The sequence below is a fragment of the Felis catus genome, chromosome F2 (genome assembly GCF_018350175.1).
Source record: "Felis catus isolate Fca126 chromosome F2, F.catus_Fca126_mat1.0, whole genome shotgun sequence".
NCBI classification, from domain to species: domain Eukaryota; kingdom Metazoa; phylum Chordata; class Mammalia; order Carnivora; family Felidae; genus Felis; species Felis catus.
The window spans coordinates 56,991,580-57,009,619 of NC_058385.1; the positions used below are offsets into that span (position 1 = coordinate 56,991,580).

The 18,040-nt window shown below is 32.9% G+C and overlaps 1 protein-coding gene across 7 annotated transcripts in view; it reads right to left on the reverse strand.

Annotated features, from left to right (window-relative positions):
* Positions 1 to 18,040, reverse strand: part of CSMD3 (CUB and Sushi multiple domains 3) — a 1,245,869-nt gene that overhangs the window by 109,026 nt on the left and 1,118,803 nt on the right. For all 7 annotated transcript variants that reach the window (XM_045049906.1, XM_019823045.3, XM_019823042.3 and 4 more), the window contains 5 exons: positions 14,591 to 14,707; positions 10,942 to 11,151; positions 7,139 to 7,327; positions 6,288 to 6,465; positions 5,050 to 5,195 (listed from right to left, as the gene is read on the reverse strand). In XM_045049906.1, the coding sequence (XP_044905841.1) occupies positions 5,050 to 5,195; positions 6,288 to 6,465; positions 7,139 to 7,327; positions 10,942 to 11,151; positions 14,591 to 14,707 (840 nt within the window). The remainder of the gene's footprint in view (positions 1 to 5,049; positions 5,196 to 6,287; positions 6,466 to 7,138; positions 7,328 to 10,941; positions 11,152 to 14,590; positions 14,708 to 18,040) is intronic.

The window sequence follows — 18,040 nt, forward strand, 5'->3', positions numbered from 1 at the left end:
ATTAAGAAAGTCATCTGTGTATAAATGATGTTTATCTAATATTCTAACATCTAATATTCTGATGTTAGAAAAAGTGATGCCCTGGATAATAGATTTAAGTGTAATAATACTACCTTCAGTTTTAAATGAATAAATATATATTCTGGCTATACTATAGTTTCCTAGTTGTTTTGGTTGCCATAAGTCAGACACCCAATAAAAACTATCTTCTCTTCACATAGTGACTATAGCACATTTTGGAAACTGTAAAGAACATACTAAGTTGCAATAAACCTACATGTTTTTGTTAGTTTGTAGGTCCTGAAGAAGAGAAGCACTAAGAGCTTTGAAGTTCTAAGTTTTAATTAGGAGAGTTATCTTCTAGAAAATGAGATGACCTATTACCTGGCTAAAAATGAAAATCACGTGGGCTGAATTTTTAAAGAAAAATTTGATTTACCATTACATATAACCTATGTGTGGGGCACCTGGGTGGCTCAGTTGGTTGAGCGTCCGACTTTGGCTCAGGTCATGATCTCATGGTTCGTGAGTTCGAGCCCCGCATTGGGCTCTGTTGCTGACAGCTCGGAACATGGAGTCTGCTTCAGATTCGGTGTCTCCCTCTCTCTCTGCCCTTGTCCCACTTGCATTCTGTCTCTCTCTCAAAAATAAATAAACATTTAAAAAATTTATAAATATAACCTATGTGTCAGGCAATACCAGCTTAGGACATTGTGTGGCATTTAGTAAGAATTCTATATATTTTAGCTATTTTTATTGTTGCTAATGCTGTCGTCATTATTTAAAACGAGGTCATTCTTTGGGGTCCGATGAAACTATTTTGAATTCAAGGCAGCTCTTCTATTTATTAGTTCTCTAGTTTGATGTAGGTTAATTTTTTCTTTTAGTTCTTTCATTATTAAAATGGGGGGTAATAATACTTTGTAAAACTATCACAAAAATTGGCAATAATACATGAAAAGTAGCTAGCTGAGTAATGAAAACATATTAAGTTTTCAGTAAATGGTAGCTATTACTATTATTGTGATTGATATGGAAAGTCAGTGTCTGCAAAAACAATGCAGTTAAAACCAGTTTTGTGTAATTTACTTTTAGGAAGCCACTGATTAGGACTGAATATTGTTATTATTTGTTATAAGCCAAACACATCTTGACTCTATGGCAGATATCAAGAAAATTTAGCTCTTACTTTAGGAAATTACAATCCCAGCAATAGAGACACAAAAACATTTCCTCAGATAAAAAGAAATATGATATCTGAGATAAAGTGCCTCAACATTTACACCTGTCCTATTTTTTCACTGCACAGAACTTTCATTTTTCAAAGCTTTTTATGAATGTTATTTTTGATCATGAAAGGTTTCATGAAGGTGATATTTTATAAAAGACAGATGGCTAGCTGAATGTCATAAAGGCAGTCAGGGTAGGGGGAAAATCTCATTTTTACTCTTTTCAAATATATTCAAAATACATTAATAAATAAAGCCTAACTGATCAGTGTGATCTTAAGAAAGTATATGAGAAGATTAATGTGTCAAATTTATAAAATAAATACACAAGTCCTAAGAAGACCACTTCTGACTTACAGTAGGGCATAACATAAGCAGCTATTAAATCAGTAACAGAGTTTAAAGAAAACTGAATTGGGGAGTAAACCATTCTAAGCTTAGATAGACTTAATCAGCTTAAAATAAGTGTTAAATAGTGTATAACCTCCCTGGTTTACTTATCAAATTACTCAACAACTTGACCAATATTTTGGCTGTTATGGAGCTCATTTTGGCACTGAGTCATAGCTACCTGAAATGGGCTCGGGAAGCAAATACTATATTTGTAGTCGAAGTATATTGTATTAATTATATTAACAGTAGTTTGAAAACAGTCATCTTTTTTGTTTCTGTGCGTGAAAATATGCACTCATCTTTATGATCATAAAATAATCTTTAAAAGTTCTAAGTAATACACCTCAAACTCAACTTAAAAAAAAAGAATTTGAACTCACACTTCCCACTGTGGCACTAAAATATAATCACTCAGTAATAAAAATATAAAAAGGTTAGGAAGCATAAATGTGATCTATGTCCTCGAAAAAGTACTCACTATTATTAAACTTGCAAGAATACACCATGATGTAATTAAGTTCTCAAAAGTTTGGTAAGAAAAGTGCAATAATTTAGAAGGTGGTTAAGATCCCTATGAGTTGGAATTACCAAGAAGTGGGGGATATGGAACTTAAGAGAGGGAGACAAAAAGAACTGAATATGAGTAAGAAATCATTTAGGAATGGGAGCTGAGGAGGCAGCACGAGAACCAATCTGATTGTACTCAGGGCCGGCACGCACTGCGGAGAAAGATTCATTGAACTGGATTATAGGGTAGCTTTAAATTTGATTTAATGTAGGGATCCCGTGATCTTGAAAAGGAGAGTCAGAATGAAAGCAGTGCTTTAGGAAAATTATCCTACTAAGGAGGGTGGAATGGAAGACATCTGTCAATGTTTAACACGAACCCTGGCTACATTCTCAAATTTCAAGGTTATTTTGAGGTTTAGGTAAGATTCCCAGGGATGCTGATTCAATGGCGGGTTTTCTAGGCTCTGGCAGTCGTGCCCTATTACGAAATTTAATGTATAAACATAAATATAAGCCCTCTATTACAAAATCTAAAATGTGAGATAAGAGATGCCGAGGAAAGGCACATTTACTGAACGTTAACTCTGCCGGGCACTATGGTAACTGTATAGTATCCATTGCCTGCAGTTTCCTAACATGGCCGCAATCTCATGCTGATAATAGTAACAACGACAGCACTTACTTGGGTTGAGCTCTACAAATGTGCCAAATATTCAGCATTTTTTTACCAATAATTTAATATAGTTCAACCTAATATATTGCTGTATTGGAGTAATTTCTCTCTCTAGAGTTAGTCTCTCATTCAGCCTGTCAGCAATCCCACCACGTTGTTCTACAACTGAAGAAAGCAAAAGCCAAAGAGTAACTTGTCCAAAGTCAACTGGAAAACAAAGTGCTGAATGAATATTTGATCTTCCTTGTCCCTAAGCTAATTCTCTTATATTGTACATGACTCAAAAATTAGTTATAAAAATCAAGTGAAACATATTTTGGAATGAGAATATATGTATAGACATTCATGTAAATGTCCATGTAAATTCACTTTATATTCTGTGTGTGACATTCAGTCATCCTTATATTTTCTACACACACACACACACACACACACATGAACACAGACATCTTTTTCTTTGGCAATATTTCTCCTGTGAAACATCTCCAAAGTTTTATAAGAATTTATGCCCTCTATAGAGCTAATCTTATGGATATTCAGATTTTATCAATGAATAATTCCTTCTTTAGTACGTGTTCAGGCAGCACACAAAATAATAGAAATTTATGCAGGGTCCCCTGAAGAGAAAAAAAACATGTACAAAATACAGTTCAGCAACAATTCATCTTTTGACCTTAACTATTATTTAATGTATCAGTTCCCAGGTTAAGATTATGTATCAAAGTAATAAAGCTACTTTTGTAGCCTTAGACTGTACCTACATACTGTCAGCATCAATGACCAATTCAGTAAAAAAAAAAAAAAAAAAAAAAAAAAACTAAGACAAATGAGTTCTTAAAAAAATTAACACGTTGAATGAAAGTCATCTCACTGAATGCCTCACTTTCCATATTTTTAAGTTCATCCATTTATTTTGAGAGAGAGAAAGAGAGAGCGCACCTGAGTGGGGGAGGAACAAAGAGGGAGAGAGAATCCCAAGCAGGCTCTGCACTGTCAGCACAGAGCCTAACAGGGGTTCAAACTCATGAACTGTGAGATCAAGTTCTGACCTGAGCTGAAATCAAGGGTTGGACGCTTAACTGACTGAGCCACTTGGGTGCCCCAGAATGCCTCACTTTCTAATTGGCCAATGCCAGAGTGTACATGCAGCTCTGACAGCTGTGAGCCACTAAAAATGCACAAACTGTATACGATTTACTGCCTGGTAAATGCTGAGATTAAGCAAACAAATATTTTCTGTCTATTCTCTATTTCTAGACCCGATGGGCTCTAAATATCTTTGAGTATAACCATACTTGAATTAAGGTGTTTTTCATGGAATATAAGCTTTGACTATCAAAGGCTTTCTTAGTTTGTATTAAAAAAGATGAAAATATTGCATTGTATATTAATATAATAAGACAAAGCACATGTTCATCTATCAAATTTTTACATAGCTTCTGTAAATGTAATACAGTAGCTTACTGATCCTGTTGGTTACACAGGGAGTTGGTCTGACAAAATCATAAAGCAGAAAGTGCTTTATGGAACTATGGTCATAGCAGAGAAAGGGTTTAGCCTTAGGAATAAACATTTTCTTATTTATAATGGAATACAGTCAATTTGAGATAAAAGGAACTTTTTTAAAAAGCTCTGTCAACCATCTAAATGTTCTTTCAAAAGGTTAATGTTATGAAGAGAGGACCCAGAATAAATCTATAAAAAGAATTAAAATTGAAACTCTTCATAAATTATTTCACAGGAGTAAAAGCTATGAACTTAATGATCTGGAATAGTCACTTAAAACTGTAAGATTCTAGAATAGAAACGGTTTTGAAATAAGAGTATAAATGAATAATATTATCCAAAGCATAAAGATATTGGATGCTATTTTTAGAAAGACTCACAGCAGGTTGAATAGATTAAACATTTTGTATTGAAAAATCTATTGATGTCTGAAAATTACATGCAATAAAATATGAACAGCTGGTTCTCTTATTGGTTTCCACACAAAAATGATTATTTTCTACTGAGTAATTACTGACTGATTTATTTCCTATTTCCATTTGCTCACATTTTAATGCCCCTAAACGTTTAGACGAGGTCATTCTTTGCAAGTAAATGTGTTTGAAATGATTAAAAAAAAGTGTCAAATTTTAATACCTTTTCAATCATTGGTTAAATATATATTACACTCAATTTTTCCAGGACAGTTTTAAATTGAAATAGTGTCAACTAAAATAGAAACTCTTAGATAATACCAACCATGATAACTGAGCACAAAAAAGCCACTTGTTGTGAAATCACTGTGAAATTTGATTAGAATCTGATTCGAAGTGCTATAGACTGATTCCAAAGCTGTATTGCCACTAAACTGCCCAATCTGAGGTGAGTTTTGGTCTGGTCCATCCCTGTTCGAGAGAGAGACAGAAGAGAAAGAGATTGAGATTTTTTTAAGGAAGTTTTGCACAAGATTTGAAGAAAGTATTACTTATGAAATGATAAAGAGACAAGAGGTGAAATACCCAATGAGGGCCAGATCATATTGGTACATTTTATGTTTATTTAGGTAATAATATATCTAAAAATGTAAAGCATAAAAATACATCACATATTTGCCAAAATAAAATGCATCCATATTCGTTGTAACCAATTACATTGTCCTTTTTTTTTCTTTTTTTGCCACAACGCATTTCGTTCCAAACACTTGAGTTTTGCCCTCCTTTTATTTTCTTCAAAATAATCTTGAGAAACAAAGACTATTACATTTGGAAGGAATCTTAGACTCATCTAGTAGTTCTGTAACCAATTGTCAAGAATTAATGTAGAGATTTTCTTCATATTTTATTAAAATTTTTTTTCAATGTTTATCCTTGAGAGACGGAGACAGAGTATGAGCGGGGAAGGGGCAGAGAGAGAGGGAGACACAAGAATCTGAAGCAGGCTCCAGGCTCTGAACAACCGGTAGCACAGAGCCCAACATGGGGCTCGAATCCACAAACCGTGAGATCATGACCTGAGCTGAAGTCAGAAGCTCAACCAACTGAGCCACCCAGGCACCCCGTTTTCTTTATAATATATTTTTAAATAAAGATTTTTCATTAACAGGATAATTATAATGCAAAGATACTATTCTATAACAAATTATAATACAAATTCATTCATTAAATAATTATGATTTGAACATAGGCTTTTAAATTTCACTGGTGTTATAGAGAACTTGCTTATCTTACATTTATTCTGCTATTCATAATAACTTTCTATCTTTTTTCACCCATGAAAATTTTTGTTCTAAGTGTTTAGCTACTTCGTGGGCAAATAAGCCAAAACCTATTTCTCTTGTTTGTCTCATTCTACAAACCACACACTGTCACCCTCGGTTACTCACACCAATTCAAATATCAGATGGCAATGTGTGCAGAGGGTTGTGATATGTTTTCATTCATACCTTGTTTCACCGTTATATATAGTTGAATCAATCAACAACAATGGTGCTGGCTTACCATACAGTAATGAAATCATAGATTGGTTCTGTTTGAAGCACAGTAAAATTGATGTAGATTCCATTCCCAGGGGGTACTCTTACAAGCCAAAAACAGTCTTGAAAGTTAGGATATTCGTCAGGATACCCAGGAGAATAAATGGTGCCATTCATTGCAGTTATATTTCCTCCACAAAGAGCTACAGAAAAGACACACACAAAAATGTTAAAATAAAATAACAATAAACTGATGATAGAGAAAAAGGCAAACACTGCATCTCTCAAGCAGTATAAAATATATCTGTGTTATGTTTCATCCCAGTTAAGGTATATAAAATGAGGTTGGCAATACATGCATATAATCTGCTTTTATTTACTTTTCAATGTGAGGTATGCTATATAGTTACCACTAACTATTCTTAGACTAGTAAACTGGATTTTCTGCTGTTCAACTTTCATCTCATATCGTGTATACATACAAAGCCTTATAAAAGGTTCAAGTCCTTTTTATTCAAAAGGATTTTTAGAGAAAATGAGCCCAAATTCAGTAGCGATGGCTGCATTATTGGCTTGTATAAGAATGATTATTAAATACAGGCACACGCACTCAGAGAGACACAGGAGAAGCTCTGAAGTGTTAATCAACTGTATTTTCACTTCTAATGGAGAAGGTTAGAATTCCTGCCAATAATGATGAAATCAGTTATTCATTTTGGAGCCTTCAGGGTTTTGACCTGACTCTAATTCTCAACTGAAAGAAAGATTACACATTTAACATGCTATTTGAAAAGGAAGACAAAATAGAGTGCCAAGACAAAAATTATGAAACACAGACGATATCACCTAAAACATAGCTTCAAGTTAGAAGCATACCTTCACACCTTGGAAGTGGATGATTCCAGTTACGACTCACTCCATGAAGGCAAGTGAGAGCTGAATTTCCAATTAGTGTGTATCCAGGGAAACATTCAAATGAAATGGTTTGACCCACAGTAAAATCATTGCCAATTACAAAACCATTTCGAAACGGGCGTGGATCAGGACAGCTTTGCAACTGATAGGCTGGAAAAGGGAAAAAGGAAAACGGTTTTCGTTGCTGAATATCGGAATACCACAGACGGGTACTATTTGCAACTTGCAAAATGAATGCAGCACTGCCTGCTGTTGGTTATAAATAGTAATTCAGATTTATAATAAGTGATGTCAATGGCAGTGAGATATAAACAACTTCTTGTGTCTATAATTGTCATATTTAAAATGTTAGTACGATTCATAGAAATGCATTCAGTTGCTACACCCATTTATGCAACCTATCTAAATTATAACTTTTAATGAAAATGTAAGTTACTTGTACAATTTTAATCAGACATATTCTAATTCCTATCCATAGAATGCAATTTCTTCGTGGTTACATTGCATGTGCACAGAGTAGAAGAGACATATGTGTAAGCCTAATTCTGAGACTTTTTAAATTTTTACTATTTTTTCTCTAAAAAAAACCAAACAAACCATAATATCCCATTGTTCAATTTCTCCAAATAAGTTATTTAATAAGATAAAATATTAGGGAACACATTTCCTTCTAATATAAATTTTATATTTCTTTTTTTTTAATTTTTTTCTCAACGTTTATTTATTTTTGGGACAGAGAGAGACAGAACATGAACGGGGGAGGGGCAGAGAGAGAGGGAGACACAGAATTGGAAGCAGGCTCCAGGCTCTGAGCCATCAGCCCAGAGCCCGACACGGGGCTCGAACTCACAGACCACGAGATCGTGACCTGGCTGAAGTCGGACGCCCAACCGACTGCCCCACCCAGGCGCCCCTATATTTCAGTTATCATGATATTTTTGGCTTAGTATAACTTCATGTTTATATGTTCATACTTCTCTTGTACTACACTCTGTATGAAATCAAAGCTCCTATTATATTTATCACTATATACTAAAAGTTTTGTCCATTGCCTTTTACATGGTAGGTGTTTAATGAGCATTACTAAATAAATTTTGAAACTATAAACAGCATAAATATTCATATACTCATATCGATATTATTAATATTTGGGATTTTGTTTTCAAGAAGTTCAAAATTATATTGTAATTAATAAAATTTAAATTATCAGTGGTCAGAAATATTTTGCTCCTGACCATTGAATTCTAAATTCCCCAAATCAAAACTGCATTTATACTTGAATATGTAACCTTAAGTTGTTTATTAAAAATATAACTCAAATTTTAAAAGTAGATATTTCAGAATTAATAAACAATCCATTTAATATGTTAAGTGCTTTTATTCTTTGTCTTTTTTTATTTGAATTCATATTTCACACACACACAAATATCAAAGCCAAAGGAGTCATTCCAGTTTAAGACAAATGTGTATTATTTGATGATTAGGAGTCAGAATTTGTTACTCTACTAAATAAACCCTTTCTCACATTTAAAAGGTTTTTTTTTTCCAGTTTTATTAAGATATAATTGACATACAGTGTTGCATGAGTTTAAGGTATACAATATAATGATTTGACTTCCATATATTGTGAAAGAGTATCACAATAAATTTAGGTAATTAGATACTTTGGAGTAGGATAAGACTCAGACAGATATATAATCCTGTGATAACTTCTATAACATTTTATTTTCTAAGCTTTTTGCCTTAATAAGGAAATATAGGATAGATTTTAAATTTTCAGGAAAAAGTTCTCACCCCATAAAATTTACAATAGGGGGCTTAACATCACAATAATGTTGTCAGTAAAATATTAATCTTGGCAGCCATTTTTTCAGTAGAAAAATATACTGAATTGTATGACACTCTTTTTTTCCAAAATTCAAAAAGTTCTTAAAAGCTAATCACAAAATCATCCAAAAGTAACATTGATTCTTTGAATCTGTATAAATTAACCTATTTCTCCAAAATGCTATTAACTCAACTGATATAAATGCCTTAAAGAAGAGATAGTTTTAAAATTCAATATAATTCACAATATTTAGTGATCATTGTTAACACATTATGGCTCATGTCAAAAATATTAATATTATATCAATAATAGTAAAAATTCTAAATCTTTTATGCTTTTATTATCCAATTAATGAATCTTTTTTCAAGGGCACATTGACTGAATAATGCAGTTAGTAAAGTTCAAATTCTAGTTTTACATCATTCAGATAAGAGCATTGTTTTGAGAGGCAGCAGGAAAAAGAAGGCAGGAAAAAAGAAGACGAAGCCTGGTTTAAGGTAAGTAGCAAAGTGCTTGGCTTAAGGCCCTGAACACCTGCTAGAGAGGGACTACAAATATAGCTCTGTGTCTTCTAGCAGCAAATAAGAAACTTAAATCAGTTGCCCAACTGTCTTTGAAATAATTAAATTCGTTGGGAACAGGGTTGATTCTGCACTGAGAGGTGGCAGAAATGATTTCTATTTTATGTAAAGGATGATGTGTGATCCTGTGCTCTTAAATTATGTATGCAAGCACAATGCAAATTGTAATTATTTTAGAACCATGTAGTTGGATGTTCTATTTTAACTATTCTTAAATTTCCTTTGGGGTATCTACTTTTATTCAGTAAATATTTGTTGTGCTCTTACTGTTATTCCAGGCACTTGAGATACATCGATGAACATGACAAAGATGCCTGCTCTTGTGGAGCTCACATCCAAAAGTGTCACATGCTCATATAATACTTTAATAATTATGGCAGAGATGTAATTGTGATATTATTATTGATATACTATATCAACATGCAATATATAATATATTATACCAACATATAATATATATTATACCAACATATAATATATAACATATTATATATTATTGATATATATTATTGTGAGATGTAATTATATTATGATTAAAAATTGTAGTCATTGGAACTACATTGCATAAAATACAACTTTAAATATTTTATTTTAAATACTAGACTTAAAAAATCTGAAATAATATAATAATAAACATAGCTAAAATGCACTAAATATTTACTAATGGTATATATCATGGCACATATTTCAAACTAATTTCATCATATAAAACAAAACAATTAATCTGGGACGTACTATTACTAACTCCATCATGCAAATAAAGTAACGGAGTGGAGCTCTAGTCTATTTTAGATTGGATCTGGAGAGTTAACACTTGAGGCTGGGTCTCTACTCAAAAGGGGTAATAATCTTGCCAAGGGTTATGCAGCAATTTTATAATAGAAATAGGACTAAAATAATATGATTGTCAAAGTATTTATTTTATATACTCATGGAAATGGAATGGAATGAAGGAATGCCATATTCTATCATGATGAAGTAGAAAGAAAATAATTTTACAAAGATTGCATGAGTACTACAAAATATCTTTCAATATGCTTATTTTAATATATGAACAAAGTTACATCTTTGATATCCAGCTTGCCTTGTTTAACTGCCTTGCCTTGGCTTGCTTATTTTAATTGTATATTAAGAGCAATTGAATCCTGTTTTCGTGCTTAGAATTTTCCAAGGGCTCAGACAGACATCATCTCCCCTATACAGTTGCCCCAAAATTGCAATATTAAAAACATCTGCCTTATTGAGGCTTGACTTAGTGTAGGTTCCTTTCTCTTTCTAAAACAGAATATAGAAAATAGATTGCTAATAGTCGATTTGGAGCTAAATAAGCTTTTACTTTTTGCTATTATTCTCACCTTGGTATACAATGTGGAACCCTTGTTTGTTTTGTGAATAGTCACTGTGAAAATATAAACTGGTCTCATGAGTCGTACTAAATAGGGAAGATGGTATTTGAGGACCACTCAGTCGGCCAATAACAGTACTAGTTTCTGATGATCCACTTCTTACTTCCAAATAATCATGTATGGTTTCTGTAGAGAAATTTACAAACTGTAGATGTACACCTAAAAAAGAAAAACAAATAACAGTACTTTATTGCTTTATCCGATTAAATACGTGCACACACACACATATGCACAAAGCACACTCACAATACTGTAGTTATATGTTTCCTTTCAGGTTAAGAGCCATACTCTCAAGATCTGGGCCATGGGTTTGCTCTTTGCTAGGGCAATTAGCTTTGCCATAGTTCAAAGTAACAGAATACTGCTCTCAAATGCCCACTACTTGTCACATGGGAATATCACTTTCACTTTACTATAATGTTGCCATAGCAAAAACCAATAAAAAAAATGGCTTTCTTACTCTTTAATGCCATTTAAAATTGTATCAAGCAATTTTTAAAAGTAAAAAGTCATTCAGTAAATATGCATTTTGTAGTAGTCCAATTTGAAGCCAAAGTATGATTGCAGTTTTTATTTATTAACCTAATCAAACTCCACAATTGCATTAGAAATTAGTCATTCATCTATAGGAGATACACTACCTTACTCAACATATCATTTTGAGGCATGTAATTTATGTACATGCTCTTTACTATTTTATCAGAATATAATTCTGATTTTTATATACTAGTCTCAATAAAATCTAGTGATCATTGTTATATGCTGTCATATTGCAATGTAGTCTCACTATCTTTATAAACATACAAATGTGAGATAGTGAAAAGTCTCTGAGATGGAAAAAAGAAAAGCCTCACTGAGGTATGTTCGCCTAATTCAATTAATACTCAATTTTAGTGAATTAGAGGGTATTTTTATTACAACTATCATTCTCCACCTTGTAATAAAATCTGACATTTATCGAGTGTTTGCTAAACACTCTTTTAAGTGTTTATGTATTTATTTTATTTCTTTAAGTGCTAATTTATTTAATGTTCACAGGTACTCATGAGAATGAGGAAACTGAGGCACAGTGAAGCTAACCAATATGCTAAATTACACAGTGACCTAAAAGTGCTGAAATTCAAACTCAGACCCCCTGGCTCTTGGACTCTTGCTCTGAATGATTACACTGCAGTTCTCACCTAACGTCACGTTTTGTTCCTGGAAAAAGAGTGCCACAAAAAGTTTTTGTCACATGGAGAAAAAGTTTTATAGGCAAGTACATTTGAGAAACATTCACAATAGGCTTTAAAATTTTAAACAAGTTTCTGTACAATTATACAAATTCTTGGAACTTTGAACATACTACCTTAATATGTGAAGTTCCAAGAATTGCATATTTTTTCTAAACACTTCCCCTGAGCCTCCTTTTCAAAAATTATTTTGTCAACAAGTGTTTTAGGGACGTAAAAAACTGCTCCTTTAATTTTAAAATATATTCAATTTTCTTTTCAAAAATTACAAAGTATTTTTTTGAAATACATTAGAACTAATTTTTGATTTAACCAAAACTCAAAGAAAATGGTAGCATTATTTAAATGTAATCAAATCAGAATGTCTGTAATGTTTTCATTTCTAAAATAGAGATGTGATTACTTTTAATTTTAATGAACTTGGTTTTTAAAATCAAGGAGGTATTGGGGCGCCTGGGTGGCCCAGTCGGTTAAGCGTCCAACTTCGGCTCAGGTCATGATCTCGCAATCCGTGAGTTCGAGCCCCGCGTTGGGCTCTGTGATGACAGCTCAGAGCCTGGAGCCTGTTTCGGATTCTATGTCTCCCTCTCTCTCTGACCCTCCCCCGTTCATGCTCTGTCTCTCCATCTCAAAAATAAATAAACGTTAAAAAAATAAAAATAAAAATAAATAAAAATAAAAATAAAAATAAAATCAAGGAAGTATTAACAAAAAGTAAGTTGATAAGATGACTCTAATAAAATATGCTTAATAATTTATTTTAAAATAATTCATTTAGCTCCATAAGCAACTTGGATGAATCCTCTTAAGTGACTGGTAAAAGACACATAAAAATAACCATATAGGTTCAAAGCTATTATCCATTAGCATTGTTACTGTCATTCAATGAATGGACACAGAATTTGCCTATAACTTCAGAGTTAATTCCCATGTTGTAGCCAGAATAATCTTTTATTTTTAAGAGAGAATTTTTTTATTGTGGAATTTCTTTAGTTTTTCATCTGCATCTTTCCATGTCACTCTGTTTACCTAGAATTTCTATCCCCCACAGACTGACCCTGTTTGTTGGGCTGATTCTTATCTATAAAGTCACAATTGAGGAATCATTCTTCTAACAAGACTTTTCTGCATTTCCTGGATGAGGCTGGATATCTGTAATAATTACAATCCTATGTTCTTTATTATAGTTTATTGTAATAACATATTTGTCTATCTGTCTCCTTATTATGACTGTAACTTATCTGGGGAAAGGTACAAAGTCTGTTTGACTATGCATTTTATTGCCAGCTTAGCATAGTACTTGGATTATAATACGTACTCAGTAAGGAATTGTCAAAACGAGTTTTCTGTGAATTTATGTAAAATATTTAGTTATGTAAAATATTTAAATACGAATTTTTATTCTGAGACCATAGATGTCTTTGAGCAATGAGGTACTAAATTCAGTCCGCAAAGAGTGAGATAGTACAGAATTTCTTAATTGCTCGAAATCCACAAAGTTTGTGGATGTGTCACAGGGAGTCTACCCATCCTCCTCTTCTGTGATTTAATAAACAAGTCTATCATCCATCTATCACTTCTACTTAGCATATACAGACCCATGTGATATGGAGCTACATGAGAATATATTGGTGATAGAAGTGTGAGAAAGAATCTATGAAATGCTATACAATGCAGTATACAACTACCTGGGTTATAAACCCCAAATTAGAAATTTTGTACTATTTTCAAATGTAAAATCTTACTTATTTGCAATTAATATTATATAAATTCAGGGATGCCTGGGTGGCTCAGTCGGTTAAGGATCTGACTCTTGATTTCAGCTCAGGTCATAATCTCATGGTCATGAGATTGAGCCCCACGTCAGGCTCTGTGCCGGGTGTGGAGCCTGCTTAAGACTCTTGCCCTCTCTCTCTCTCTCTCCCCTCTGCCCCTCTCCTGCTTGCTCTCTCTCTCTCAAAAAAAAATAGACAAATTCAATAAATTACTAGAAAATAATTTATCTATACGCTACTCGGTTCCAACGACAAGAAGAGAGCTACAAAATAATTATACATAAAAACTCACATTGAATTTATAATTGCCACACACATCTAAATCAGGCAAAATCCATACAAATCAACTGGAAAATATCATAAAGTTATCTATCTGTCTATCATGTAACTATAAAATTAGAAAATGCCCATATGCTTTCAATTATCCTAGTATTTCAAGTGAAAGGTTCAAGCAATCCAAATCTTACCGCTTAAATGATATAACTGCCAAAGTCAACTATAATTTGTGAGTGTTTACTACACATTGATATTTCTTTCTAGGGATGCATTAATGATACGGAAAACTCTTTCATATGCTTTTAATATACATACCAAAACCTACGGGCAGCTTTATTGTCCACGTGCAATCTAAACTGCTGGGATAGTTTCCAGGAAACCCAGGGCTGAGGATCACACCACTGAAATCTGACATGGCACCTCCACACTGAGCTACAAAACGAGACGTACTGTGTCAGCCAGAACAGCAGAATACTTTACAGTATTAAAAACAAGTTGAAATCATTTCAAGTCTTAATCAAGTCTGAGTTAAAACTGTTTGATATAAATGTTAATATTGTCAACTCTCATTCACACCACATACTAGTAATCAAATATAATCAACTGACAATGCATTTTCTAAAATAGCTTTAAAAGACATCATACTTTCTTCCTCAGCAATAAATGCAAGCTAAATCAATTATTGCACAGCAAGAAGTAGCTCATGTGCAGTGAATACAATCAAACAAGGAGAATATGTCCTTTTCCACAGAGGCGGTTTATTTCTTATACGTAGGGATGTATTCATTCATTCCAACGATGATATAATTTAGCCAACAACATCCATTCTAAGTACTGTATTAGAGAGGGAACCATTTTGCCAACCTTCCCTCCTTCTTTTTGTGAGAAAGTTAAGGAATTTTAAGAAAAATAATGGTTTCTATTGTTAACATATGAGGGATTCACATATCACACCTGAGATATGGCCGCCTTTTATCATAAAAGAATTAGACGAAGAATAGGAAGTACAAAACAAGTTAAAAGATGCACCAGGTTTGAAAATTTAGGCATAGTTTATAAACATGCTTGTTTCAGACCCCTATTATATTGATTTGCTATTAATAAGGAAAAGATCAAGAACAGATACTTACCCAAGTTCGTGATTAGATAGAACTATTTAACATGTATTGAAAGAGTCATTGCATTTTAGAAGCTAATTATTTCCTCTAAAAGTACAGTTTTATTATTTGATCATATAAGGACTAAAATACATTTGTTAATTGTGAAATGAAAAATCAAATTTCATGACTGTGCACCAAGTTTTAAAGTTACCTGTATAGAACACTTACCTGAGATTTCATTCATTTATTTATTGTTAGGAAACAAAAAATACTCAAACTTCAGATTATGTATCATAAAAGCAAATTCAGTAAAAATTTGACTCGTGTTTTGTATATCAGTAACCCTTTGACAGCTATCTTTATGTGAACTGAATGAATTATATCAAATAGATATATTGATATACAATAGATATAGATATATTGATAGAGTCATATGTATAATATATAATATATAATATATAATATATAGCAATCTTCATATAAACCTTTCTTTCAAACTGTGATTACCTTTGAGCTCTAAAGAGACACTTGCACACTTTCTTATCTTTCTGAAATCTCCACTAATCCATCCTTAAACCAGAGCAATTTTCCAACATATAGAGACAATTAATGTTCCAAAATTCCTTTTTCTAAAGTGTGACTGTTCATATATATTTATCACAGTCTGATGATTAATGAGTGGTAGAGAAAATATTTTGGCCATTCCAATATATTTTAAGGGGCACCTGGGACACTCAGTCAATAAGCATCTGACTCTTGATTTCAGCTCAGCTCATGACCTCACGGTTCATGAGTTCAAGCCCTGTGTCAGTCAGGCTCTGCACTGATGGCCGGGAGCCTCCTTGGGAGTCTCTGTCTCCCCCTCTCTCTGTCCCTCCCCCGTTCATCCCGTTCATGCTCTCTCAAAAATAAATAAATAAACGTTTAAAAAAGAAGCAAACATATATATATATATATATATATATATATATATATATATATGTATTAGTTTTGGCAAGAGTGCATTGTAGGTTTGTGTTGCTTTATTGTGAACTTTGGGTAAAAGAGTACAAGGATGCTCTCTTGCTTTATTACCTTCAACATCTCATCTTTCAGCTGCTCATTGCCCCTTCAATTCTGCTACTTTCTATCTCTTTAGATATGACCTGAAAATCCCAACCTCTGTGTTACTCACCTCTCTAGAGTTTAAATCCCAAAATCAAAGGAGAAAAGAAGGAAAGGAAATGAAGAGCAAAGAACTCATGAAGGAGAAAGAAAGAATGACACGTCATGAAAGACATGAAGAAGAATCCAAAAAATGTGTCTTCCTCCAGCTCCACATTCATGCGTACTCATTCAGTGTCTCTGCAATCTCCACACACGTACGTCTCTAATGACAATTATTTGTGTCCTGCTAGTGGCTCTGTAGTAGACTCTACTGGGCCCCATTTCACTCTTTTAGTTAAAGACACAACTATAGCCTCCAAGATGAACACTACCATAGTCCTCTCAGATAAGAACATCTTTGATTCTTCTTTGATTTGCCTCTATCACCTAAAAATCTCAAGTGATTTTTCCTTCCATCCATCAGAATATCTGGCAGATTGTTTATTTTCCAGTTCACAAGGCTGTAACCTTATTCCATGATGACTGGAGCTGTAGGACATTATCTGAATCAGCCTCCTGCCTTCTGTTTATCCTTATGATGTGGCTATGATGTCACTTCAAATACTTTGTCCATCAAATACAGTACAAGCTTATTGTCTAAAATCTATAGGATACAAACAAGTGAGTAGAAAAGGAAATAAAAGTGCCCTCTAACTTTACTACCCCTAGATAACTTATTTATCTTTATATTTTTTCTTCTGCAGAAAAATATATATGTATGTTTGTTTATACATGTGTGTGTGTATACAATGAAAATAGGCTCCTACAGTGAATTGCTTTAAGCCTTTTTACACTTAACTATATATTGTAAACTTTGGTCATGTCATTAAATATTCCATTATAATGATCACTTCCTTTTTTTTTAAATTTCTTCCCCATTATTAGACGCTTCAGTTACTGGCTATTTTTCATGATAATAGCTACCACTCTGAATGCCTGTGTGTTCTAGGTTTAGTGCTAAATACTTTAAACACATTCTTTCTTTCATTTAATTCTTACAATAGCCATATGATGTGGACCTTATTGTCCCATTTAGTAGGTGAGCAAACAGAAGCTCAAAGAATAATACGCTGAGCATACATAGCTATTGTATCTTAACTGAAATGTGAATATTGATATATGGGCATCAAAATCTAGTAAGTATTCCGTACAGTTTCATATCAATTTGTTCCTATTTGGTGAAATTTAAACTCCCTAGTTAAATTTTATTAAGTTATCACTTCCATCTAATACTTCTCTTGATAACAGTATACAATGAAAATGTAGATTTAATCAAAATGCAATACTTTACCTAAAAAATTAGTAAATTGGTAAGAGTAATAATTGGTGCTAATAATACAGAAGGATAAAAATTGTCATATAATACTGAGATGGTATTTAAATTGATGCAAACTTCTGAAAGCAATGTGGCATAAATTATCCAAGCTTTAAATAGTTATTTGCAATGACATAAATAATCTACTTAGGTAAAATTCTAAGTAAACAATTAGAGATTGCATGAAGGAATGCTAAAAGACTT